Source organism: Osmerus mordax, chromosome 4, assembly GCF_038355195.1.
Source record: "Osmerus mordax isolate fOsmMor3 chromosome 4, fOsmMor3.pri, whole genome shotgun sequence".
NCBI classification, from domain to species: domain Eukaryota; kingdom Metazoa; phylum Chordata; class Actinopteri; order Osmeriformes; family Osmeridae; genus Osmerus; species Osmerus mordax.
In genome coordinates, this window is record NC_090053.1 from 19,745,764 (window position 1) to 19,773,656 (window position 27,893).

Consider the following 27,893-nt stretch of genomic DNA (forward strand, 5'->3'; position numbering starts at 1 on the left):
CTGTCTTGTAAGTGCTAAAATAATCTAATGTGATTTTTTTTTGGGGGGGGGGTTCATTGCAGATTCATAACTGTATAACTGTTTTGGATTACTTTGACAGTAAAGCTGTATGTTTTGAAGTTGGTTTAACTTAATTTGCAACACCATTTGTCCTCAAGTAGGCCTACTGTGGGGGTCAGATGGCTGAGCGGTTAGGGAATCGTGCTATTAATCAGAAGATCGATTCCTGGCCGCGTCAAATGACTCTGTGTTCTTGGGCAAGGCACTTCACCCTACTTGCCTCGGGAGGAATGTCCCTGCACTTACTGTAAGTCGCTCTGGATAAGAGCGTCTGCTAAATGACTAAATGTACTGTAGACATACTTTCCGCGCATGCGTAGTTAAGACTGTTGCTTTTGTATTAGGAGGGATTACCTTGAGGTCTTCAAATATAGGAGTGTTTTTCGTTTGTGTCATTGTTCTTTACGGTCTGTAGGCGGAGGATATCATTCCTCACCAAAAAACGCAACATGGATCCGCGGTAAGAATAAACATTTCTCCACCTGATACATAGGCATATTCTAGTTTACTTTGAATACAAGTGAGGTACAACTTTTAAACAAAACATTCTTTCACATTCAAGAATATTTAGCGAACAATTAGAAATAGCCCTGTACATTTTCTGTTTATAAACTAAAAGTTTATATTGTGTTTTATTGCAGCATGCAAATATTTAACAATGTAGACTACCAAGTAATTGTTTAATGCTAAATAAACTCATGCAAATATCGGATAAGATTATCATGCTCATGCTTTCTTCCAAAGATTTTCCTGTGGATTCCTTGTCTGTCTGTTAGCGGTGGCTGTTTCCCAGCTTAGGGCGTCAAGGTACAAGAAACATTCCTGTAGTTACTTGCTTGGCTCTTTCATATTCACTCACACAGGCAGATACATTTCGTATTCAAAAGGACTATTGTCGGTGCTTTTCGCTTTACAGTCAAACGGTCAACCATGAGTTGTCGGGTCTGTTTAATGATCTCTGGAGACTGGATCTGAGCCGCTTCACACCAGGGGTCGACTACAACGTCACTGTTCAAGTAATTCACTTACTCTGTCTCTTAAAGCTAGATTAATAATCACATTACATATACTGTGGACACAAACTGTAGTGTTTTGTGTTGTCCAGGGCAAAGCTGGATATGTCCCGCAGGGTAGTAACAACGCAAGAGATCATGCCTCCTCGCCTCTCTTCTCTGGCGTCAACGAGGAAAAACTAACGACCACCACCACCTTCTCTCGTGAGTCTACTGTCAAGACATTGACCAATGCAAGAATAAACTATTGATTCTGATTTAGCCTTCCACTAGCAGAATAGTGTTTGATAGGCCTTATAATGGTAGTATTATAACTAACTCTCAGCACTTTCTTCATAGTATTTTTTCTGTAGACTGCTGATAGTGTTATCAAACATAATTGGTTTGGTGTTGAGATGCAATGTCTTGGGATCAAGATGGGCTACTCTGAGGTCAAAGCTTGCGGTGTCTGCAGGTTTAATGAAGCTCCTGGATAACTATGAGAGGTCCACGGGGGTGTCGGAGAGAGTCACACCAGACGAGGTGACGGAGAACAACCTCTTCCTGGATGCTGTCCTGGAAACGGAGGTTATGAAGGTATGTGTGTGTGGGGGTGTTGTTCTTGGCTTCTCTCCTCTTCAGTTGCAGGATCACTGAGCCGCTGAGATCCTGAGGGAGTTTATGATCTTCCTGTCCCGGTTTGTTTAGGACACAATGTTGAGAGAACCACACAGAACAAAGCAGCTCATCTAAAACATCTGCTGTGTTGAGGCGTGCCACTTGGCTAGAGCCTGATTGGGTATTAGGGGAAGATTGTAGAGCGTGTACGGACAGGCATTCCCTGACAGACTTGCATACCCCCTACTGGTCAATGTTTAAAATCACAGTGAACTCACAACAAAGTGTGCTAGAGTGTGCTATTCTTTGTTTTGTCGCAGCGTGCCCACAGGTACCTTGTGAGTAAGGGCGTGTCCAGCTCGAACTTAGTGCAGTTTAAGACCCAGCTGTATACCATCTGGTTTCGCCTCTACCACAGGGAGAGAAACGGAGGGTAAGATTGCCTTGTGCTCGACTCCCCCACTTCTGTTTCTTCATAGTGGACGACACCACCGTTCCTTATAAACACAAGAACAGCTTAGGTGTTACAATTGCACAGAATATGAATACCCAATGCTGCCTGGTTGTCTACGTAAAAAAATAAATAAGCTAGAACCCATGTGATATGTTTGTTTGATGTGACTGACAGAGAGGACTCCTGCGGATTTGAGCACGTGTTTGTCGGAGAGACAAAACACGGAAGTGACATCGTTGGTTTCCATAACTGGGTCCAGTTCTACCTTCAGGAGAAGAGCAGTAACCTAGACTACAAGGGATACAAAGCCAGGGACGTGGACCTTGTAAGACGAGAGAACCTTCTGCCTGCAACATGGTTCAATCTGTGTGAAACGTACCGTCTTCACTTTCATCTAATACCAAACTTGAGAACGTCCACAGATTAGTTTGACTAGATTTTTGTGTCTTCTTTCTCTGCCCCTCGCACCCACAGCCTGATTCAGACGACCACGTTCTGAGCCTGCAGTTCAGCTGGCATGGCCTGCTGAAGCCGGTGGGCAGCACCTTCATCGGGGCCAGCCCCGAGTTTGAAATGGCCGTCTACACCGTCGTCTTCCTCATCAACACACAGCGCAGCACCACCGTGGTGGTCAACATCGACCAGTGCCAGCTGGAGTTGGTGGTGGTCCGTCGGGGCCGCTCCTTGGGAACCGCCTACCCAAAACTGCTCAGCAGCAACGGGAGGCATCAGTAGATGGACTCCACACAGACCCACCAGCACACACCAAGCACATGCACCATACTGTAGGAAGGGGCATACTTTTGCTATTCTTTTATAGTGGAATTCTTAGTGAGCTTTAGTAGGAAATGTTGTAGCTTTTTTATTTTATTCATAAATGTGTGTGTGTGTGGGAGTCTGTTTTTAATATGCCTTTATAAACATGACGTTATGCACAAATATCTTTATACCTAGCCTAGCTAATTAATCTGTTTTTATGGAAAGCCTTTACGCTTGACTTTGTATCAGTTGAGAGTTTAATTAAAACATGATCAAAGTATTACATTTGTTTTCAAGCCAATCCTTGTATTATTAACACTAGTGTTGGTATTTTTATGACATGAACCTTAAAAGTTCGAGGCCTTTAAAACAGAAAAATAAACCGATCCTGTCATGTAGAACTGTTGTCTTCGCCGCGTTGCCCTTTGTTGCACACGGACGGTTTATGCTGCGACACATCAGGGGCACACGCCGAAGTGACTGTAAAGGTGTAACATTGTTTGATATGTCAGGATAATACTGAGCGTGTACACTTATTTACATACAAAGCAATGGAATTGCTTGGAGAAGAGTTTGGGGACATGAGTCCCCAACAGCTCGCGGCTCCGGTCAACACTGTGGAGGTAGGTAACGTATGGTCCGACTTGATGGAGCACACTGCACGCGATTATGTTGGCTTCTTCTGAAACACTGATGTAAAGTTCACTGCCACTAGCCATCTAGCTAGCAGCTTTAGCATTATCCAATTCATTTGAGTACCGTCGTGCTAAAAGCTGAGAAATACTACACGACTTTTAAGTGTAGCTGACTGTTAAAATGTTGTAGCACCGTGCAGAAAGCTTGGACCAAAACAGTGTGCTGTGTGTCATGCTTTGATTCACATGAATTACTTTGTTGACAGGAAAAGTGGAAACTCTTGCCAGCGTTCCTCAAGGTATGGATGTTTCTCTTAATATTAATATTCCATTCGTATCCTTATTTGTTATCTGCCTGTGTAGGGTCTGTTAGTCCTCGAATGTATTTGGTTGTCACTATTTCCTCTTCCTAAAATCGAATTTGGTATAACTGTCACTGCAGGTGAAAGGTCTGGTGAAACAACATATCGACTCCTTCAACTATTTCATCAATGTTGAGGTGAGGGAGGATAATCACTGGGCCATCTCTCGCACTTGATCTCATAATGTCCCTGTTATGTTAGAATATTCTCTGCAAAACCAGTTCATTGTCAGTTACATTATTGGCTATTGTGAGAACAAGACATCTTCCTTTCCCTGTGCAGATAAAGAAGATCATGAAGGCTAATGAGAAGATCAGTAGTGACGCAGATCCCATGTGGTACCTGAAGTGAGCATATATCTCATCATATTCAGCCATTTAACTTCATTTGTTATGAATTATATCAAAGCCTAAATTAGTAGGTATCTTCAGTACTGGCACAACCGGATTGCACTCTGATATGTTTCACTGTGCTGCATATGCGTGTCAGTGTGATGGCTTGTTGCAGTAACATCAGCCCATTTCTCCAGATATCTCAACATCTACGTGGGCATGCCTGACGTGGAGGAAAGCTTCAACGTAACGAGACCGGTCTCTCCTCATGAGGTCAGTTAGTAAAGGGCAACACGGCACTCATGCATTTGTGTCATGACAGTCCTGTCACTTGATAAAGAATATCAACAAACCCAGACTTGCCCGTTTTAGTACTGTTCCTTTTAACCAGTAGTGTTTAGGACTGTTCCTTTTAACCAGTAGTGTTTAGGACTGTTCCTTTTAACCAGTAGTGTTTAGGACTGTTCCTTTTAACCAGTAGTGTTTAGGACTGTTCCTTGTAACCAGTAGTGTTTAGGACTGTTCCTTTTAACCAGTAGTGTTTAGGACTGTTCCTTTTAACCAGTAGTGTTTAGGACTGTTCCTTGTAACCAGTAGTGTTTAGGACTGTTCCTTTTAACTAGTAGTGTTTAGGACTGTTCCTTTTAACCAGTAGTGTTTAGGACTGTTCCTTTTAACTAGTAGTGTTAGGACTGTTCCTTTTAACCAGTAGTGTTTAGGACTGTTCCTTTTAACCAGTAGTGTTTAGGACTGTTCCTTTTAACCAGTAGTGTTTAGGACTGTTCCTTTCAACCAGTAGTGTTTAGGACTGTTCCTTTTAACCAGTAGTGTTTAGGACTGTTCCTTTTAACTAGTAGTGTTTAGGACTGTTCCTTTTAACCAGTAGTGTTTAGGACTGTTCCTTTTAACCAGTAGTGTTTAGGACTGTTCCTTTTAACCAGTAGTGTTTAGGACTGTTCCTTTAACCAGTAGTGTTTAGGACTGTTCCTTTTAACCAGTAGTGTTTAGGACTGTTCCTTTTAACCAGTAGTGTTTAGGACTGTTCCTTTTAACCAGTAGTGTTTAGGACTGTTCCTTTTAACCAGTAGTGTTTAGGACTGTTCCTTTTAACCAGTAGTGTTTAGGACTGTTCCTTTAACCAGTAGTGTTTAGGACTGTTCCTTTAACTAGTAGTGTTTAGTACAAACCTAAAGCTGACCCACGTCCTGTTACCCCTCCGCCAGTGTCGCCTGAGGGATATGACATACTCGGCGCCCATCACTGTGGACATCGAGTACACGCGAGGCAGCCAGAGAATCATCCGGAACGCTCTTCCCATTGGACGGTAGGCAGCTGCCCAAATCCACCCTTCCCCTCTACCCTCTTACGTCATACTCTAATCATCTGTTTCTAGACTGGGCTGGAGGCTTCGTTGTGGTGATGGAAGGACTACATTGTGTTGTCGCTAACTGTTTGTCTTTGTTTATTCATTCTCCCAATATCCTCTTGACTGTTCTTTTCTCGCAGAATGCCCATCATGCTGCGTAGCTCCAACTGTGTCCTCACGGGGAAGACCCCCCTGGAGTACGCCAAGCTGAACGAGTGCCCTCTCGACCCAGGTACTGGCCCAAACACCGGCTCAAACACCTAGACAGCCTGAGGTCTGCTAAATCTGTGGTCGGCTATGTGTGTCTGCCAGTGTCCTCCCCTGTATGGGCAGGGTTAGGGTTGAATCTGTGGTGGGCTACGTCTGTCTGAGTGTCTTCTCCTGTACGGGCAGGGTTAGGGTTGAATCTGTGGTGGGCTACGTCTGTCTGAGTGTCTTCTCCTGTACGGGCAGGGTTAGGGTTGAATCTGTGGTGGGCTACGTCTGTCTGAGTGTCTTCTCCTGTATGGGCAGGGGGCTACTTCATAGTGAAGGGTCAGGAGAAGGTCATCCTGATCCAGGAGCAGCTGTCTAAGAACCGCATCATCGTCGAGCAGGACAGGAAAGGAACCGTGGGAGCCTCTGTCACCAGGTGCTGTCACGCAAACATGCCACCGTCCAGTTCCACTCAGACACGCCCCCTGATGAGGATGGTCCAATTAGGCACGGGCATTTAATAGTCTGAACACATTTTTGTCCTCACTTACTGTCCAAAAAGAATTATGACTCTCCACCAAAAAAAAAATGGTATGAAAGCATCATGTGACTTAGAAAGATGCAAGTCTGTCAGTGTAAACATCCAGTTAAACCATCTTTGTGTGATGTCTTGCTTACTGCTTTGTGGTTGTAGTCTGTCTTCTTTAATAGAAGATGATATGATAAAGGCATGTTGATCACAGCCTTGGGTAGTGGGCCTTCTGACCACAGCCTTGGGTAGTGGGCCTTCTGACCACAGCCTTGGGTAGTGGGCCTTCTGACCACAGCCTTGGGTAGTGGGCCTTCTGACCACAGCCTTGGGTAGTGTGCCTTCTGACCACAGCTTTGGGTAGTGGGCCTTCTGACCACAGCCTTGGGTAGTGTGCCTTCTGACCACAGCTTTGGGTAGTGGGCCTTCTGACCACAGCTTCTGGTTCCCCACAGTTCCACTCACGAGAAGAAAAGTAGGACCAACATGATAGTCAAGCAGGGCAGGTTCTACCTCCGACACAACACGCTCTCAGAGGACGCCCCCATCGCCATCATATTCAAGGTACAGATACACACACGTACACTATGAGACAACATACACAACCACACACACTGTGGCATTGAAGACACACAACCACATAAACCCAGAACCCCACACAAAGTGAAAAGACACAATCTAAAGGTGCCACACACACAACACACATCAAAATGAAACACTAATATATTTCTCCAGCAGAGGGTGATGTAGACCTAGAAATAACATATTTGAATTGGGGTTTTGAAACTTGAATGTGTCTCAATTTGTGTATTTAGTGCAATTTAAGTAATGTTCCATAATGAAACCTGTGTACTGAATTAAGTTAGCATGTTTTATTTTAAATGATTGTCACAAAGTTGTTACAAAAGAACTTTGTCGCCTTATTTATAATATTTTGGTACACTTGTCAAGTCCCCCCCCCCCCCCCCCAGCTGTGTTGTGTACTGAAGCAGCTTCGTTTCTAGCGTGCCACCATTGTCTGCCACCAGCTGTTTACCTTGCACTTGTGCATCCTGGGTGAACCCCCCTCCACCCCCCCTCGTTCCCACAGCTCCATATTTGCATAAGCAAATGCCAGAGAAGCAAGTGACTCCCAGATCACCTCTCCCTCATCCTTCTCTTCGCCGCGCCTCCTTCCTTCCCTTCTTTCTAGTTCACCTTTGCTTAATCCTTTCTCCTCTCCACAACTCCCTCTCTACTTTTCTCCTTTAGTGAGATCCCCTCTCACCCTCTCTGCACCTCCCCATCCACCTTCTTCCTTCTCTCCCAGACAACCCCTCCCTCTCTCCACCCTTCTGGTTCTCTGTCCTCCCCCTCGACAAGATCCCCTCTCCCTTTTCTTTTCTTACCTCTTTCTTAATGTTCCCTGTCGTGGTGCCCCTGCTGACCTCCCTCCTCCCCCCTCCAGGCCATGGGAGTGGAGAGTGACCAGGAGATTGTGCAGATGATCGGGACGGAGGAGCACGTCATGGCCAACTTTGCTCCCAGCCTGGAGGAGTGTCAGAAGGCCCAGATCTTCACCCAGACCCAGGTACCAGACCCAGGTGCCAGACCCAGGTACCAGACCCAGGTACCAGACCCAGGTGCCAGACCCAGGTACCAGACCCAGGTACCAGGTACCAGACCCGGGTACCAGACCCGGGTACCAGACCCAGGTACCAGACCCAGGTACCAACCCAGGTACCAGGGACCAGACCCAGGTATCAGACCCAGGTACCATACACCAGACCCAGGTACCAGATCCAGGTACCAGGGACCAGACCCAGGTACCAGGTACCAGACCCAGGTACCATACACCAGACCCAGGTACCAGGGACCAGACCCAGGTACCAGGTACCAGACCCAGGTACCATACACCAGACCCAGGGACCAGACCCAGGTACCATACACCAGACCCAGGTACCAGATCCAGGTACCAGGTACCAGACCCAGGTACCATACACCAGAGCCAGGTACCAGGGACCAGACCCAGGTACCAGGTACCAGACCCAGGTACCAGGGACCAGACCTAGGTTCCATACACCAGACCCAGGTACCAGGGACCAGACCCAGGTACCAGACCCAGGTACCATACACCAGAGCCAGGTACCAGGGACCAGACCCAGGTACCAGACCCATGTACCAGGTACCAGACCCAGGTACCAGGGACCAGACCCAGGTACCAGACCCATGTACCAGGTACCAGACCCAGGTACCAGACCCAGGTACCAGGTACCAGACCCAGGTACCAGGTACCAGACCCAGGTACCAGACCCATGTACCAGGTACCAGACCCAGGTACCAGGGACCAGACCCAGGGACCAGACCCAGGTACCAGGGACCAGACCCAGGTACCAGGTACCAGACCCAGGTACCAGACCCAGGTACCAGACCCATGTACCAGGTACCAGACCCAGGTACTTGACACCTGCAGACCAGGATGCACTGGACATCCTTCAGATTCAGATGCACAAGTGGATATGTGCAGTCGTTAGTGCTGCTGCTTAAATACAGTTACATTATTCATTAACAGACACTTTTTTTCCCCAAAGCAACTTACAAAAAGTGTGTATAGTTAGTATGGTACAATAAAATAACATATCTCTAACGCCATATAAGTCAAATTGAGCAAATACGCTTTGTTTTAAAAGACAAGTGCAACAGCAATATCTGACTGCATGGTTAGGAGTGTTCGGCTGGGTGGGTGGTCTGGTTGGAAGAATCTCTGTCTGATCTTTGACCTTCATTCATAGCAGAGGAGAGCAGGGTACTGCGCATACTGGTGTGTCTCAGGTGTGGGTGAGGTAAAGTGAAAGTGTATAAGAGAAAGTGAGAATGGTGTGTGTGTGGGTGAGAGAAAGAGAGAGATTGAGAAAGGAGGGAGAGTAAGAGAGTGAGGGAGTCTGGGTGGGTGTTGCTGGGGGTTACTAGCCCCAGGTCATGACCTTTTTGGTTCACTTGACCTGCTACAACTGTAATCCGTTAGAATGTCCATTTGGTTATCTTTTGTTCCTTAGATAAACACTGATATATCCCACACATTCCAATGACTTAAGAATTAAGCTTGATTAGGAACTGAATTGCATAGTTTGGATGGATATGGGCAGATGAGTTACGATGTCTTGAGTATTCAGTATTCTGAGCAGATGTTGTTTGCTGTGTACACGACACAGTGTCACACAGTGTTTTTATAGTACACATATTGTGCCTTCTAATACTGCTGTGTGTTTCAACCTTCCAGGCACTGAAATACATTGGTAATAAAGTCCGGCGCCAGCGTATGTGGGGTGGACCCAAGAAAACCAAGATGGAGGAGGCTCGGGAGCTCCTGGCGTCCCTCATCCTAACCCATGTACCTGTAGGTCTCTCCCTGTCCCTCATCCTAGCCCACGTACCTGTAGGTCTCTCCCTGTCCTTCATCCTAACCCACGTACCTGTAGGTCTCTCCCTGTCCCTCATCCTAACCCACGTACCTGTAGGTCTCTCCCTGTCCCTAATCCTAGCCCACGTACCTGTAGGTCTCTCCCTGTCCCTCATCCTAACCCACGTACCTGTAGGTCTCTCCCTGTCCCTCATCCTAACCCACGTATCTGTAGGTCTCTCCCTGTCCCTCATCCTAACCCACGTACCTGTAGGTCTCTCCCTGTCCCTCATCCTAACCCACGTATCTGTAGGTCTCTCCCTGTCCCTCATCCTAACCCACGTACCTGTAAGTCTCTCCCTGTCTCTCTTCCTAACCTGTAGGTCTCCCTGTCCCTCATCCTAGCCCACGTATCTGTAGATCTCTCCCTGTCTCTTCCTAACCTGTAGGTCTCCCTGTCCCTCATCCTAACTTGTAGGTCTCTCCCTGTCCCTCATCCTAACCTGTAGGTCTCCCTGTCCCTCATCATAACCTGTAGGTCTCTCTCTGTTCCTCATCCTAACCTGTAGGTCTCCCTGTCCCTCATCATAACCTGTAGGTCTCTCCCTGTCCCTCATCCTAACCCACGTACCTGTAGGTATCTCCCCGTCTCTCTTCCTAACCTGTAGGTCTCACCCTGTCCCTCATCCTAACTTGTAGGTCTCTCCCTGTTTCTCATCCTAACCAGTAGGTCTCTCCCTGTTTCACATCCTAACCTGTAGGTCTCTCCCTGTCCCTCACCCTAACTTGTAGGTCTCTCCCTGTTCCTCATCCTAACCTGTAGGTCTCTCCCTGTCCCTCATCCTAACCTGTAGGTCTCTCCCTGTTCCTCATCCTAACCTGTAGGTCTCTCCCTGTTCCTCATCCTAACCTGTAGGTCTCTCCCTGTTCCTCATCCTAACCCAAGTACCTGTAGGTCTCCTTCTGATCCTCATCCTAACCTGTGGGTCTCTCTCTGTCCCTCATCCTAACATGGAGGTGTCACTAATGTGCTGTGTTCCTGCAGGTGAAGGAGTTTAACTTCCGAGCCAAGTGTGTGTACCTGGCGGTGATGGTGCGCCGTGTCATACTGGCACAAGGGGAGAACAAGGTGGACGACAGAGATTACTATGGCAACAAGCGTCTGGAGCTGGCGGGACAGGTAAATGCCAACTCTTGTCAAATCTTCTCTCTCTCACACTCACTCTCTCACACACACTTGTAATCATCATACATGCTCTCTCGCATACACATGCACACATTACAAAATGAATACCGTGTCTCAAACGCATACTGTACATGCACGCACAGACACATATTCTGTGTCTCTTTCACAGTATTTCTCTCTCACGCACGCACACACACACACGAGCGTCATACACACGATCTAGCATGCACACACACATTCTCTCAGTGTTCTGTGATGGCAGTTCGAATGGGTCCAATCCCCCTCTGCCTGATCTCTCACCTGGGCCTTTGTCTCTCACTCTCTCAGCTTTATTAATACTCCCATTATTCCCCCCCGCTTTGTTTTGCTCTGTTTTGTTGTGCCCCCCCACACAAACACCCTCCCTCTCTACTCCCCCTTCCTGGTTGGCTTTGTCGGGGGAGGAGGGGGAGATATGCAGCGGCACCCAAATCCCGGGGCCGGGAAGCAGGGAGAGGGATTTTTCAGCACTGTGACAAAAGAATGGCCGCCTTGACTGGAGCGATTGAGCTAATCCTCAATGCCGGGGCTCTGATAATGTAATTACCTCTGTCTTCAGCCTTTTCATCCCCAACCCCCCTTACTCACACACAGACACACACACACACACACAGCCTGCCTAGGCTGAGGGGAGCGAGGGGGCGGGGGAGGGGGGGGGGATCGAGGTGAGGGGGGGGGCAGCGGCTCCTTTCAGCAGGAGCTTACACACTCCCAATCTCCTCACTGCTCCAATTATGATTCTCTGACATTCAACTAATTGGCCCGGCTGTTGTGGCGGAAGCTTAATTTCTTTATTAATTTCTGCTTGTTTGTTGTGCCGTATGCTAATGTGGTCGAGGGTGGTGGTGGTGGTGGTGGGGGGCGGAGGAGCAGAGAGACCTGGGAGTGAGGCCAGGTCATACTTATCACCAGCCTGGCACACCTGCTTATTAAAGCCAGCGCTGTTGGCCTTGTCTCTCTGCTGATAAGGAAGTGATGGGGTGGCGGGGGGGGGGACACAGCTGGGAGTCTTTGCCTGGGCAGAACTATCTTTGATCAGCAGGCGCGGGGACGACTCCAGCTCAGTTGGCATCAGGAACGCAAGAGGAACGTGGAAAAGTTCTGCACTTGGAGCAGCAGATCCTCTTGAGCAGATGTTAACAACCTTTCATCAAGTTCAACGGAGGAGGAGATGGCTTTGAGAGGAGTGGTCTTATCTTCCATTGACAGCGTTCTCTTTCTCTTGTATTCTCTCTCACTCTGTCTCACCCTCCCTCTCTCACCAGCTCCTGTCTCTGCTCTTTGAGGACCTCTTCAAAAAGTTCAACTCGGAGTTGAAGAAGATCTCCGACCAGATCATCCCCAAGCAGAGGGCCGCTCAGTTCGACGTGGTCAAGCACATGCGCCAAGACCAAATCACCAACGGCATGGTCAACGCCATCTCCACGGTGGGTGCCCTAGCGCCTCCGTCTGGGTGCAACTCCGACATCACCGTCGGCCAACATTACAAATTGCACCTCAGACATTTCCCTTGATGGTCACGTGTTCCTGCTACCTTGTTACCAGGGTAACTGGTCCCTGAAGAGGTTCAAGATGGACCGCCAGGGCGTGACCCAGGTCCTGTCCCGGCTGTCCTTCATCTCGGCGCTGGGCATGATGACCAGGATCTCGTCCCAGTTTGAGAAGACCAGGAAGGTCAGTGGGCCGCGCTCCCTGCAGCCCTCCCAGTGGGGCATGTTGTGCCCCTCCGACACCCCTGAAGGGGAGGTGAGTCCTGCGTACTGCCCGCACCTGCACCTGACCTGTACATCTACCCCCCCAAACACACACCTGCACCTGACCTGTACATCTACCCCCCCAAACACACACCTGCACCTGACCTGTACATCTACCCCCCCAAACACACACCTGCACCTGACCTGTACATCTACCCCCCCAAACACACACCTGCACCTGACCTGTACATCTACCCCCCCAAACACACACCTGCACCTGACCTGTACATCTACCCCCCCAAACACACACCTGCACCTGACCTGTACATCTACCCCCCCAAACACACACCTGCACCTGACCTGTACATCTACCCCCCCAAACACACACCTGCACCTGACCTGTACATCTACCCCCCCAAACACACACCTGCACCTGACCTGTACATCTACCCCCCCAAACACACACCTGCACCTGACCTGTACATCTACCCCCCCAAACACACACCTGCACCTGACCTGTACATCTACCCCCCCAAACACACACCTGCACCTGACCTGTACATCTACCCCCCCAAACACACACCTGCACCTGACCTGTACATCTACCCCCCCAAACACACACCTGCACCTGACCTGTACATCTACCCCCCCAAACACACACACACACACACTCCTACCCCTGGACCTCCAACACTAACTTGGTGTGTGTGTGTGTGTGTGTGTGTGTGTGTGTGTGTGTGTGTGTTAGGCTTGTGGCCTGGTGAAGAACCTAGCCCTGATGACCCACATCACCACGGACATGGAGGACGGCCCCATTGTGAAGCTGGCTTTTAACCTTGGCGTGGAGGACGTCAACCTGCTGTGTGGAGAGGAGCTCTCCTACCCCAGCGTGTTCCTGGTCTTCCTCAACGGTGACGACGCAGCAGATACAGACACATAACAGTACAGACACATAACAGTACAGACACATAACAGTACAGACACATAACAGTACCGACACATAACAGTACCGACACGGCATATACAGACACATAACAATACCGACACGGCAGATAGACACATAACAGTACAGACCCAGCAGATACAGACATATAACAGTACCGACACGGCAGATAGACACATAACAGTACAGACCCAGCAGATACAGACACATAACAGTAGCAGATACAGACACAACAGTACCGACACAGCAGATACAGACACATAACAGTACCGACACATAACAGTACCGACACGGCATATACAGACACATAACAGTACCGACACGGCAGATACAGACACATAACAGTACCGACACAGCAGATACAGACACATAACAGTACCGACACAGCAGATACAGACACATAACAGTACCGACACGGCAGATAGACACATAACAGTACAGACCCAGCAGATACAGACACATAACAGTAGCAGATACAGACACAACACTACCGACCGTACACTGGGTTTTCAGGTTCACACTAATACGGCGCACAAAACTTTCTTTCAATTCACTGTTTCCTCTGTAGTTGACAACATGAGAAGACTCTTAACTTTGAATATATGTTATGCCTCCAAACATGAAGAACAAAATACCGTGTTCAGTTTACAGAAAACAATTGTGTGCTGTACAGTGTGTTTTCAGATTAGTCATTAATTGAACGCCAGCAGTCAGTATTACAGTGTCTTAACATAGACCTTGGACAGTTAATTACAGGAATGTTTTATTTATTTATTTCGAGACGCAGATAACTTGTCAAATAACGTTGCCGCTTAATTAATTAGTAACAGCAGCAGGTGTCGAAACCCCGTGGAGCCCTCTGAAAGCTCTCGGCATACTCTGAGAATGTTCTGTGTAGAATGGTGCATGCTGTTCTGTGTAGTTCCCTGTGTGTGCGTCTAACACTCCTGTGTGTGTGTCTACACCCCCCACACACAGGTAACATTCTGGGGGTCATCAGGGACCACCCGAAGCTGGTCAGCACCTTCAGGCTGATGAGAAGGGCAGGCTTCATCAACGAGTTTGTGTCCATCTCCACCAACCTGACGGACCGCTGCGTCTACATCTCCTCTGACGGGGGCCGCCTGTGCAGGTGAGGGGGGACAGGGGGGCCTGGCACAGGGGGGGCAGAGGGGGCAGGGCCTGGGACAGGGGGGCCTGGCACAGGGGGGGCAGAGGGGGCAGGGCCTGGGACAGGGGGGCCTGGCACAGGGGGGGCAGAGGGGGCAGGGCCTGGGACAGGGGGGCAGAGGGGGCAGAGGGGGCAGGGCCTGGGACAGGGGGTAGCACATGGAGCTATGTTGAGTCTGCTTTTTATCTATATAGTATTTTTAGGCCAATAAAGATGTAATTTTGTAAGTCTACATCCATCTTGGAGATGAATCAGGTATGTGTGTACGTCATGGTTGTATGGTCACAACCATACAACCATGACAGTCACTGTTGATGTGGTTATGATTATTTCACATCTGGACTTGCAGGCCCTACATCATCGTGAAGAAAGGCCAGCCCATGGTGAAGAACCGCCACATTGAGGAACTCTCACAGGGATATAGGTACGTACAGTGATGTCATCACAGGGATATAGGTACGTACGGTGATGTCATCACAGGGATATAGGTACGTACGGTGATGTCATCACAGGGATATAGGTACGTACGGTGATGTCATCACAGGGATATAGGTACGTACGGTGATGTCATCACAGGGATATAGGTACGTACGGTGATGTCATCACAGGGATATAGGTACGTACGGTGATGTCATCACAGGGATATAGGTACGTACGGTGATGTCATCACAGGGATATAGGTACGTACGGTGATGTCATCACAGGGATATAGGTACGTACGGTGATGTCATCACAGGGATATAGGTACGTACGGTGATGTCATCACAGGGATATAGGTACGTACGGTGATGTCATCACAGGGATATAGGTACGTACGGTGATGTCATCACAGGGATATAGGTACGTACGGTGATTTCATCACAGGGATATAGGTAGACCTGAGTTGTACAGTGATGATCGAGGGTCGTCCTCCCATTTATAACTGACATTCATTTCGGCAACACTTTACTTTAAGATTACAACAACTGCCATTAAAAGGTCTATGGTAACAACATTTTAGGTAAATTGGAATTGCAATGCAATTGAAGGTCATGTCACCAAAACTAGATTAAAGGCAGGATAGGCAAGTTTTGCAAACCTAGCAATTTTTGCTTGAGTTTGAAAGGTTTCAAAACAAAATATCCCACCTCTTCCCTTAAAGACCACTCCCCCAAAAAGCATGAATGCGCTGCCTGAATACTGCCGGAAGGGAGACAGACAAGTAGCCCATCCAATCAGAATGCCGTCCAATCATTAGTGCCTGTCCGACCTTAATGACTGGTCATGTTTATTACAGTCCTGCGACACCCACAGATATCGGATTGATTTAATTTTACTGTCAAACCTTTAGATTTATTGATTGCTTTCAGGATGTGAAGTTTATTTCAGCGAATATGACAAAGTGCTTTTCAACAACATTGCCTACCCTGCCTTTAATATCCAATTACCAGGAAAATACTTTTTTTAATGGAAACCGTTTACAGATGTCACATGTCTCTTTGTAATTTCTTGTGGTCAGAACCTTTGAGGACTTCCTCCACGAGAGCCTGGTGGAGTACCTGGATGTGAACGAGGAGAACGACTGCCAGATCGCGCTCTACGAACACATGATCACGGGGTGAGGGTCCGGAGCTCCGACTCCACAACAAACTCTCCACCTCCTCAGAACGAGATTTGAAACTTAGTGTCACATTGCCTATTTCTCAATGATCAATGAGAATGACCAATGATCCATTGGTTGGATTAGTATTCAGAATGCGCTTCTTTGTTTATAGGGAAACCACCCACTTGGAGATTGAGCCCTTCACCTTGCTGGGGGTGTGTGCAGGACTCATCCCTTACCCCCACCACAACCAGTCCCCCAGAAACACCTACCAGTGTGCGATGGGCAAGCAGGCCATGGGTAATACAAACATTCTGAAACTGCTCTGTGTTATCGAATATCCACTACACTACACTCTCAACAGACACTCAAAGGGGCCAAGTCAGTTATGTACTCTATATGACTCACATTCCCTCACAGAAGCATCCTTAATCAGTCCCCCTCTGTGCCTCATACACACACATGATCTTGTCAGAATACATTTGTGTGTGTGTGTGATTGAGTGTTTGCCTGCGTGTGTATGCGCATGGACATCAAACCCAGGGCTGTGACGTCGGTGCTGTATTGTGGGATGTGTGTGCGGAGGCCCTCTCTGTGCCAGTCACCCTGAGTGTCATTAGCCAGTCATTGTGCTTCTACCGGCTGTGCTCGCTCAGTGTGTTCAGCTGCGGGGCAGAATGCACACCCTGGGCGCCCCGGTAACCCAAACTGACTAAAACGACACTGTTGACATTCGCTACATGGAGCCCAGTCGCCCCGCCACCCCCTCTTCCCTCCCTAACTCCCCCCCCCTCTGCCCTCCCTCTCCTCCCTAACTCCCCCCCCTCTTCCCTTCCTCTCCTCCCTAACCCCCACCCCCTCTGCCCTCCTTCTCCTCCCTAACCCCCACCCCCTCTGCCCTCCCTCTCCTCCCTAACCCACACCCCCTCTTCCCTACCTAACCCTTGCAGGAAGACAGAGCCTGGAACTTTCTGCCGTTGAGCTGAACTGTAGTTGACCTGCGTTTGTTGTTGAGCTGCTGTTCAGGCTGTGTTGGTTGCCGAGCTGCAGCGTCGCTGAGTGGCGTCACGGTTTATCTGCGACTGTGTTGTGTCGTCGAGTCGTGTGGCACTCGAGCTGTGCTGCTGTTGATCTTCTCCATGATCTATCACTTCCCAGGTACAATTGGCTACAACCAGAGGAACCGCATCGACACATTGATGTACCTGCTGGCTTACCCCCAGAGACCCATGGTGAAGACCAAGACCATTGAGCTCATCGATTTTGAGAAGCTGCCGGCGGGGCAGAACGCCACAGTGGCCGTGATGAGCTATAGTGGATACGACATTGAGGACGCCCTGATTCTCAACAAAGCCTCCCTGGACAGAGGTGAGCTCTTTGGGCCTAGCCCAGGCCTAACAATGACCCTGTCAGGGTCTAGCCCAGGCCTAACAATGACCCTGTCAGGGTCTAGCCCAGGCCTAACAATGACCCTGTCAGGGTCTAGCCCAGGCCTAACAATGACCCTGTCAGGGTCTAGCCCAGGCCTAACAATGACCCTGTCAGGGTCTAGCCCAGGCCTAACAATGACCCTGTCAGGGCCTAGCCCAGGCCTAACAATGACCCTGTCAGGGACTAGCCCAGGCCTAACAATGACCCTGTCAGGGCCTAGCCCAGGCCTAACAATGACCCTGTCAGGGCCTAGTCCCAGGTCTAACCATGACCCTGTCAGGGCCTAGCCCCAGGTCTAACCATGACCCTGTCAGGGCCTAGCCCCAGGTCTAACCGTGACCCTGTCAGGGCCTAGCCCCAGGTCTAACCGTGACCCTGTCAGGGCCTAGCCCCAGGTCTAACAATGACCCTGTCAGGGCCTAGCCCAGGTCTAACCATGACCCTGTCAGGGCTTAGCCCCAGGTCTAACCATGACCCTGTCAGGGCCTAGCCCCAGGTCTAACAATGACCCCGTCAGGGCCTAGCCCAGGTCTAACCATGACCCCGTCAGGGCCTAGCCCCAGGTCTAACAATGACCCCGTCAGGGCCTAGCCCAGGTCTAACCATGACCCCGTCAGGGCCTAGCCCCAGGTCTAACCATGACCCCGTCAGGGCCTAGCCCCAGGTCTAACCATGACCCTGTCAGGGCCTAGCCCCAGGTCTAACCATGACCCTGTCAGGGCCTAGCCCCAGGTCTAACCATGACCCTGTCAGGGCCTAGCCCCAGGTCTAACCATGACCCTGTCAGGGCTTAGCCCCAGGTCTAACCATGACCCTGTCAGGGCCTAGCCCCAGGTCTAACCATGACCCTGTCAGGGCCTAGCCCCAGGTCTAACCATGACCCTGTCAGGGCCTAGCCCCAGGTCTAACCATGACCCTGTCAGGGCCTAGCCCCAGGTCTAACCATGACCCTGTCAGGGTCTAGCCCCAGGTCTAACCATGACCCTGTCAGGGCCTAGCCCCAGGTCTAACCATGACCCTGTCAGGGCCTAGCCCCAGGTCTAACCATGACCCTGTCAGGGCCTAGCCCCAGGTCTAACCATGACCCTGTCAGGGCCTAGCCCCAGGTCTAACCATGACCCTGTCAGGGCCTAGCCCCAGGTCTAACCATGACCCTGTCAGGGCCTAGCCCCAGGTCTAACCATGACCCTGTCAGGGCCTAGCTCAGGTCTAACCATGACCCTGTCAGGGCCTAGCCCCAGGTCTAACCATGACCCTGTCAGGGCCTAGCCCCAGGTCTAACCATGACCCTGTCAGGGCCTAGCCCCAGGCCTAACCATGTTTTGAACCCCCCGTCACGCTCCCCCAGGCTTCGGCAGGTGCCTGGTCTACAAGAACGCCAAGTGCACGCTGAGACGCTACACCAACCAGACCTTCGACAAGGTGATGGGTCCCATGCTGGACGCCGCCACACGCAAGCCCATCTGGAGACACAGCATCCTGGACGCCGACGGCATCTGCTCCCCTGGTGAGACTTGGCTAGCTTGCCTCTATCAGTGGATCAGGCTAACTTGTAGACCCGGGTGTGCAGAACGGGATTAGCTAGCCGTAAGTGGCGTTACTCTGCAACGCTACTCTCTCTCTGCCAAACTCTGTCTGATCTGACTTGTTGTAGTGCTGTAATATACATGTTTCCCTTGTGTTTGACGCCACATAGCACATACGGCTCGTATCAAGGTGTTAGTGTAAGAATTTTGGCCTTCATTTTTGTCTGGGATGCGTGTCTTCTTCTCACCATGTCCCAGGAGAGAAAGTGGAGAACAAGCAGGTTCTGGTGAACAAGTCCATGCCCACCGTAACCCAGACCCCCCTGGAGGGAGGCACCCAGCCTGGCCAGCCCCAGTACAGAGACGTGCCCGTCGGGTGAGCCTGCCAGCTGTCCTCCCCTCCCCCTTCTTCCCCTCTCCTGTTCCTCCTCCCTCTGTTCTCTCTGTCCTCCTCCACGTCCTCGTTTGGACTTCATCAAGCATCTCAGTGTGAAGCTGCTGATTTAGGATCGAGATGTGGTGTGATCCTCCTCGCAATGTCAACTGCGTCTTTGTGTCTGATGGGCTACGGCTGGTCACATAGCGAGGGTTAGACGAGTGTGGAGAACATCAGTCTGTGACGCCGAGGTGTTTCTAACTGTTGTCTTGTCTTCATCCACGCGACAGCTACAAGGGCTCCACCGACTCCTACATCGAGAAGGTGATGATCTCCTCCAACGCCGACGACGCGTTCCTCATCAAGATACTGCTCAGGCAGACCAGGAGGCCGGAGATCGGAGACAAGTTCAGCAGCCGTCACGGACAGAAAGGTGAAGCCCCTCCCAGCCACAGTTCGCCCGGCGTTCAGCCACAGTTCGCCCGGCGTTCAGCCACAGTTCGCCCGGCGTTCAGCCACAGTTCGCCCGGCGTTCAGCCACAGTTCGCCCGGCGTTCAGCCACAGTTCGCCCGGCGTTCAGCCACAGTTCGCCCGGCGTTCAGCCACAGTTCGCCCGGCGTTCAGCCACAGTTCGCCCGGCGTTCAGCCACAGTTCGCCCGGCGTTCAGCCACAGTTCGCCCGGCGTTCAGCCACAGTTCGCCCGGCGTTCAGCCACAGTTCGCCCGGCGTTCAGCCACAGTTCGCCCGCAGTGTGTGTGTGTGTCTGCCTGGGCTAGCATGCAGTGTGTGTGTGTGTCTGCCTGGGCTAGCATGTAGTGTGTGTGTGTTTCTGCCTGGGCTAGCATGTGTGTGTGTCTGCCTGGGCTAGCATGTAGTGTGTGTGTATGCGTCTGCCTGGGCTAGCATGTAGTGTGTGTGTATGTGTCTGCCTGGGCTAGCATGTAGCGTGTGTGTGTGTGTGTGTCTGCCTGGGCTAGCGTGTGTGTGTGTCTGCCTGGGCTAGCGTGTGTGTGTGTCTGCCTGGGCTAGCATGTACTGTGTGTGTGTTTGTATGTGTCTGCCTGGGCTAGCATGTAGTGTGTGTGTATGTGTCTGCCTGGGCTAGCATGTAGTGTGTGTGTTAAGCCAAGTCAGCTCTGCCAGCTCTGCCAACCCACCCCCCCTCCCCATCTCATGTTTCTAGAGCGGCTTTTCAATTAATTGGCTCTTTGTGCCATGCCAGACTATGCAAATGTGTTACACCCCCAGCAGTCCTGGGAAAATTGTTTACAGGCCCCGGTTGTGCCGTCAACTGGAGGAGGATGAGGGGGGACGGAGGGGGGGAGGAGGGGGCTGTATGATGGTTTAATCGGTGAGCTAACTGGCGCCACGCATAATTCACTCCCTTCATTAAGGGGCTGGGCCACCGGGTGGTCAGGAGCAGGGAGGGGTGGGGGCCACGTCCCTGTCTCAGAGTGGTGGAGTGAGGGGCAGTACTGGGGGAGGGGCAGGGAGGAGCCCTGAGCTACAGAGGAAATCTGGGGGAGAGAGGAGAGGAGATCTGGGGGAGAGAAGAGAGGAACAGGCAAGACTTTATTGCTGGAGAGGAGCTGAGAGACTTGGGTGAGGAGGTAAAAGAAGAACCAGGAGGTGTAAGCTGGAGGGGAGCTGGGCTGGAGGGGAGCTGGGCTGGAGGGGAGCTGGGCTGGAGGGGAGCTGGGCTGGAGGGGAGCTGGGCTGGAGGGGAGCTGGGCTGGAGGGGAGCTGGGCTGGAGGGGAGCTGGGCTGGAGGGGAGCTGGGCTGGAGGGGAGCTGGGCTGGAGGGGAGCTGGGCTGGAGGGGAGCTGGGCTGATGTAGCAGCTTGATACTCCCTAGTTGATTGATGTAGTTTAATCTGAGTTGAGCTGAGTGCTACAACTCAGGTACTGAGCAGGGTACTTTGACTTTCGTTTTACAAACGTAACATTCCAATTTCATCTTTAACAACTGGAACAACAGTTGTCTGTTGATTTATTTTGGAGTTTGGCTACGTTATTAAATCTCACACCCCTGGCTAGCCTCATAAACTGTGGTCACCAGAGCAGAATAAGTTAATTATTTACCGGTGACCCCCCCACACACACACACACAGCTGTGTTGGCTGTGGAGAGGGGGGCAGTGTTAGAGCGGCCCATTGTGTGAGCCGCCAGTGTGGGTCTGTGTGGAGGGGTGATGGAGGGCTCAGCGACCCTAGCTGTTGTCTCGCCTTTCTCTGCTGATTTCATGCCTCTTTTATCATTCACTTTCACACAAAAACAAACACCAATGAGGATGTCTACTTGGGACTCTCTCTCTCTCCCCCCCCCCCCCGCTTCTCGACACCCCTCTACCTTTCTACCTCTTCCCTTTTCCCTTGTTTTATCCCCCTTTAGTCCTTAGCCCTTTTGCCCTTTCCTCTCCCTTTTGCTCTTTCCCTGTTCCTTCGAATTCTTTCTCATTCTCTCCCTCTGTTATCGGGGCTCTGGTGTGTTTGGCCTTTTCTTAGCATTGAATCCCAAGCTGCTGCCCCCCACCCCCACCACCAGCTCCTGCAACACATCCAGGGGGGGTTTTGTCCCCGGGGGACACAGGTCTGGTTTCCTCTCCTCCTGTCCAGTCGAGCCCTCGTTCCCTTCCTCTGCACAGTCTCGTGGACGTGTAATCCTGGCCTCAGCCAGAGCACCTTCCTACACTTCCTGCTCCCCCCCCCCCCCCCGCTCCCCCTCCCGGCTCCCTCTCTTTTCCCCCTCTTTCATTTGCAAATGGGCCGGTGATCTGTTTGCCCTGGCCAGGGGAGAGTGCCTCGGCCCCTCAGCAAACATTTGCCCTCACACTTAACACTCCCAGCTACCGGGCCCCCCCCCCCTGCCCGGCACCCTTCCTCCGTGTCAAACCCAGGTCCTTTCAACTAGACTGCTAAAATGAGGATGGGCCTGCATAGAGCTGTGGATGTGTTACGAACCCTCTCTCCTCCATAGAGCTGTGGATGCGTTACAAACCCTCTCTCCTCCATAGAGCTGTGGATGCGTTACGAACCCTCTCTCCTCCATAGAGCTGTGGATGCGTTACGAACCCTCTCTCCTCCATAGAGCTGTGGATGCGTTACGAACCCTCTCTCCTCCATAGAGCTGTGGATGTGTTACGAACCCTCTCTCCTCCATAGAGCTGTGGATGCGTTACGAACCCTCTCTCCTCCATAGAGCTGTGGATGTGTTACGAACCCTCTCTCCTCCATAGAGCTGTGGATGTGTTACGAACCCTCTCTCCTCCATAGAGCTGTGGATGTGTTACAAACCCTCTGTCCTCCATAGAGCTGTGGATGCGTTACGAACCCTCTCTCCTCCATAGAGCTGTGGATGCGTTACGAACCCTCTCTCCTCCATAGAGCTGTGGATGCGTTACGAACCCTCTCTCCTCCATAGAGCTGTGGATGCGTTACGAACCCTCTCTCCTCCATAGAGCTGTGAATGTGTTACGAACCCTCTCTCCTCCATAGAGCTGTGAATGTGTTACAAACCCTCTCTCCTCCATAGAGCTGTGGATGTGTTACGAACCCTCTCTCCTCCATAGAGCTGTGGATGTGTTACAAACCCTCTGTCCTCCATAGAGCTGTGGATGCGTTACGAACCCTCTCTCCTCCATAGAGCTGTGGATGCGTTACGAACCCTCTCTCCTCCATAGAGCTGTGGATGCGTTACGAACCCTCTCTCCTCCATAGAGCTGTGGATGCGTTACAAACCCTCTCTCTTCCATAGAGCTGTGGATGCGTTACGAACCCTCTCTCCTCCATAGAGCTGTGGATGCGTTACGAACCCTCTCCTCCATAGAGCTGTGGATGCGTTACGAACCCTCTCCTCCATAGAGCTGTGGATGTGTTACGAACCCTCTGTCCTCCATAGAGCTGTGGATGCGTTACGAACCCTCTCTCCTCCATAGAGCTGTGGATGCGTTACGAACCCTCTCCTCCATAGAGCTGTGGATGTGTTACGAACCCTCTGTCCTCCATAGAGCTGTGGATGTGTTACGAACCCTCTCTCCTCCATAGAGCTGTGGATGTGTTACGAACCCTCTCTCCTCCGCTGCAGGTGTGTGTGGTCTCATAGTGCCCCAGGAAGACATGCCCTTCTGCGACTCGGGCATCTGTCCTGACATCATCATGAATCCTCATGGGTACCCCTCCCGAATGACGGTACGTATTTCCCCCCCCCCCACACACACACACACACTCCCTAAGTATGACAGTGCACAACAACCGCCCTTACAGAATGACTGTGTCACACATACACGCATACTTCTAAAATATGTGTGGCCTGTACCCTGGCCTGAAGCCGTCTCTCTCTCCAGTAGCTGAGCCAAACCCCTCGTTATCTCCCCTGTTCTCCAGCCTGTCACGGGCCTACAGGACACGCCCCCCATTCACCCATGAGCTGCCCCGCTCATTGTTACCGCCACAGAATTGGGTTGCTGTGGAAACGGTAGCAAACTTATTGCGGCCAGCCGAATAGACGGCAGCGGTGGGTTTGTGAGGCTTCATACCAGAAGCATAACTCCAGGTGGTCCAATGGCCTAGATCAGGGTTCCGGGTAGGTAGCAGCTCGGTTCAGACAGCTGTGCTATGATCTTGCCTGAAAACCGGGGCTCCTGCCTGGCTGGTTGTCATGACCAGTCCATAGCTATGTTTGCTCAGGGAGGATCACCACCCCCCCTCACCCTACCACCATCACAAAGTAGCAGGGGTCAGAGGTCAGGGGTCAAAGGCTCTTCCTGCCTTGCACTGCCTTGACCGTTACCCCTGACCAAACACAAAATATTTGACAGCTTCGTTCATTGTATATATATATCCCCTGACCACAGCGTTTCAAAGTCAAACAAGTATGTTAGGAGATGAATCCTGGAAAGAGAACCTCTGAGAAAACGGTTGGATTCCCCCCCTGAGTCACACCCCAGTCGTGTGTTTCCGGTGTTTTCCATGCCAGGTGGGGAAGCTGATCGAGCTGCTGGCGGGCAAGGCCGGCGTGCTGGACGGACGCTTCCACTACGGCACGGCTTTCGGAGGGAGCAAGGTGAAGGATGTGTGTGAGGACCTGATACGCTACGGCTACAACTACCAGGGCAAAGACTACGTCACTTCTGGCATTACCGGGTACACACACACACACGTAACCTTCTCTGTCGACAATGAATCATTCTAACTAGAAGCCAAGTGTGTGATAAGGTTGTCTGACTGGGCCTCAGGGAACCACTGGAGGCCTATATCTACTATGGACCAGTGTACTACCAGAAGCTAAAACACATGGTCCTGGACAAGATGCACGCCCGTGCCCGAGGACCCAGGGCTGTTCTTACCAGGTGAGACGGCCTACAGGAGAGACGAGTCATAGCTGAGCTTTGTTTCCGTTTTACACTACGCACTCAGTAGATGCTTTAATCCAACGCAACAGACAAGTAGGGCATATAGTAGTGCAGCAGGAAATGAAGGATCAGAAGGGCAGGGGACGCGCTGTATTTGTAAATGCATGGTACAACTCCACCATACGTGTCCCATTGGTTTGACTTTGTCCTTGTCCGGTTTAAATAGTACAAGACTGGCAATTTGGTGTTCTCTTTTCTCTGTGATTCACTCTTTCTCTCTCTCTCTCTCTGTCTCTCTCTCTGTCTCTATCTGTCTCATTCTCTCTGCCTCTCTCTCTCTGTCTCTCTCTCTGTCTGTCTCTGTCTCTGTCTCTCTGTCTCTATCTGTCTCATTCTCTCTGTCTCTCTCTGTCTCTGTCTCTGTCTCTCTCTGTCTCTTTCTCATTCTCTCTGCCTCTCTCTCTCTGCCTCTCTCTTTCCTGACCCTCCCAGACAGCCCACGGAGGGTCGCTCCAGGGACGGGGGCCTCCGCCTGGGGGAGATGGAGCGGGACTGCCTGATTGGCTACGGAGCCAGCATGCTGCTGCTGGAGCGCCTCATGATCTCCAGCGACGCCTTCGAGGTGGACGTCTGCGGGCAGTGCGGCCTGTTGGGTTACTCAGGCTGGTGAGCCAGTTCACATTATGAGTGTTGATGTTTCATCCCCCCCCCCCCCCCCCCCCCCACGTAGCTTTCTTCATCTTGAATCTGGTCCCCTTGTCCTAAGGTGCCACTACTGTAAGTCGTCGTGTCACGTGTCATCGCTGAGGATCCCCTACGCCTGCAAGCTGCTCTTCCAGGAGCTGCAGTCCATGAACATCGTGCCTCGCCTCAAACTGGCCCGCTACAACGACTGAGCTGCTGATGGAGACCAGAGGGCAGGGGAGAGGAGTGGAGAGGAGAGGAGAGGAGTGGAGAGGAGTGGAGAGGAGTGGAGTGGAGAGGAGAGGAGAGGAGTGGAGTGGAGAGGAGAGGAGTGGAGAGGAGAGGAGTGGAGAGGAGAGGAGTGGAGGAGTGTAGTGGTGAGGAGAGGAGAGGAGAGGAGAGGAGAGGAGAGGAGAGGAGAGGAGAGGAGAGGAGAGGAGAGGAGAGGAGAGGAGAGGAGAGGAGAGGAGTGGTGAGGAGGGGTCATAGGTCAGGAGGGCAGAGGGAGAGGGAAAAGAACGAGATGGGATGAGAGCGTAAGGGAAATGAGGGCAGAGGAGAGAAAAGGAAGGGGGGATCAGAATTTGAGGAAAACAACAAGCAACATTGACTATCTCAGTTGACACCAGTTAAACAGGCCTGGGTCAGTTACAATACATGATATGCAAGTAATTGTGCTTTTTATTGGAATTTCAGTTATGAACCATTTGTTTGTTTATTTTTGCTAGCAGATCTATGACATGTAGGCGTGCAAATATTTCTTGTTTGATTTAGTTCATTTTCATGTTGGTTGATGGTTTTTGTAATGCAAGTTTTCCTAGGTGATTGCATTATAATAATGTGTATGTACTGTAAATATTAAACTATGATTGCATACACTTATTTTACCTCTACTATTTCATGTTTATTTTTGTCTTGTATGCAAAACATCACTGCATGTCTGCACCACATTCGGCATCCTTCTCTAATGATAACACATCCACATGTGTAATACCTAGACGGACTCTGTAACCAGGGTAACTATATGCCTCGACATACTCTGTAACCAGGGTAACTATATACCTAGACATACTCTGTAACCAGGGTAACAATATACCTAGACATACTCTGTAACCAGGGTACCTGTAACCAGGGTAACTATATACCTTGCGTACTCAGTAACCAGGGTACCTATACCTAGACATTCTCTGGAACCATGGCTCAGCCAGACCTGCTGTAGACATACACTGTGATCAGGCTAGCCTACTGCTGATGTGAGCAGACCAGTCTATTTACGTGTTGGATGCAGGAGGACCTCCAACCTTTCCGGGCAGTCTGACATTGAGGTGGTCTCCAATGCTGAATGCCTGACAGAGCAGGGGACGCGTTCAGTGTGAGAACATTAAAGGGAGGTATTGTAGCCCTCTGATTAAGTACTGCTACAACCTAGTTCTTCACTGACAGTTGGAGAAAAGGTTGTTTTGTGTCGACCCCCCTCTGCCTGCCCCCTTCCTGGTTAATACCACCAACATATACACACCTCAAAGACTGACCCCCACACTCAGCCCTTTGATTGGACAAAAGCAGTTCACATCAGTAGAATGGTGCTGGTAGAGGGTTGTGTGGGGAGGGGGGAACTGCTGTTGCACCTGTCTTAGCAGGGTCTAATGATGGTTTGACACAGGCTTGATAGGAAGGGGACGGCTGCCAGCTTCTCCCTGGACTGAAATCTTTTTGATCCTCGTCGGGCACCATAGCCTGGCCAAACTCAATCCTTATGGTCTTCCCTGGTGTAGCTGTCAGATGGTCCTGTGTCGCCCTGCCCATACTGTAGGATGGTGGATTTGTGCACCCATTGAATCACCACCCCGCCGCCCCCCTTACTCAGGGTGATGCTGGCAGGCCAGAAATGGTGGCAGGCCAGAAATGGTAAGTCAAATTCTCAAATCTGCTTAAAAACAACTACAATCATTGACTGGACTGGACTGACCTGATATTTGAAAGTGATTGAAGTGCATTTGACACTTGTCTTGCCTGGTAAACATTTCTGTTTTTGTGACCGCAGGGGAGCTGAATGAAGTGCACCCAAGAACTTGTAGGCCAGTGGCGCCCAGGTGTGTGTGGGAGAGTGGCGGTGCCCCATCCTGTCAGGGAGCCGCCATCCACACGCCTGCATAGACACACCAGCCAGGAGCAGGGAGGCCTCCATCGCCATCCACCGTGTTGGTGAGTAATTCAGCCATAATCCC

General features: G+C 50.8%; 2 protein-coding genes across 2 annotated transcripts; both read left to right on the forward strand.

Annotated features, from left to right (window-relative positions):
• Window positions 1–404: 404 nt before the first annotated feature.
• endouc (endonuclease, polyU-specific C) lies at window positions 405–3,166 on the forward strand. Its single transcript, XM_067234793.1, has 8 exons — window positions 405–520; window positions 805–867; window positions 977–1,076; window positions 1,166–1,277; window positions 1,528–1,649; window positions 1,991–2,103; window positions 2,299–2,449; window positions 2,599–3,166. Exons 1-8 carry the CDS (start codon window positions 510–512, stop codon window positions 2,857–2,859), a joined length of 933 nt encoding a protein of 310 aa, XP_067090894.1. The 5' UTR covers window positions 405–509; the 3' UTR covers window positions 2,860–3,166.
• Window positions 3,167–3,387: 221 nt separating this feature from the next.
• polr3b (polymerase (RNA) III (DNA directed) polypeptide B) lies at window positions 3,388–25,921 on the forward strand. The gene is made up of 28 exons (XM_067234435.1): window positions 3,388–3,506; window positions 3,785–3,817; window positions 3,961–4,017; window positions 4,163–4,227; window positions 4,410–4,485; window positions 5,436–5,536; window positions 5,719–5,810; window positions 6,092–6,209; window positions 6,758–6,866; window positions 7,750–7,872; window positions 9,562–9,678; window positions 10,727–10,861; window positions 12,172–12,333; window positions 12,452–12,652; window positions 13,349–13,511; window positions 14,522–14,675; window positions 15,064–15,138; window positions 16,213–16,311; window positions 16,469–16,596; window positions 17,455–17,664; window positions 19,076–19,234; window positions 19,512–19,629; window positions 19,920–20,062; window positions 23,715–23,818; window positions 24,606–24,772; window positions 24,865–24,978; window positions 25,474–25,647; window positions 25,748–25,921. The coding sequence occupies exons 1-28, from the start codon at window positions 3,435–3,437 to the stop codon at window positions 25,875–25,877; spliced, it is 3,399 nt and encodes a 1,132-aa protein (XP_067090536.1). The 5' UTR covers window positions 3,388–3,434; the 3' UTR covers window positions 25,878–25,921.
• Window positions 25,922–27,893: the final 1,972 nt, after the last annotated feature.

Bases quoted from the DNA above. Each gene is read 5' to 3' on its own strand.
- endouc (XM_067234793.1), top strand. The intron at 1,650-1,990 runs GTATGTGTGTGT...GTTTTGTCGCAG, and splicing joins TGGAAACGGAGGTTATGAAG to CGTGCCCACAGGTACCTTGT. The intron at 2,104-2,298 runs GTAAGATTGCCT...TGTGACTGACAG, and splicing joins CACAGGGAGAGAAACGGAGG to AGAGGACTCCTGCGGATTTG.
- polr3b (XM_067234435.1), top strand. From the start codon at position 3,435: ATGGAATTGCTTGGAGAAGAGTTTGGGGACATGAGTCCCCAACAGCTC. The intron at 4,486-5,435 runs GTCAGTTAGTAA...CCCCTCCGCCAG, and splicing joins GACCGGTCTCTCCTCATGAG to TGTCGCCTGAGGGATATGAC. The intron at 16,597-17,454 runs GTAATACAAACA...ATCACTTCCCAG, and splicing joins GATGGGCAAGCAGGCCATGG to GTACAATTGGCTACAACCAG.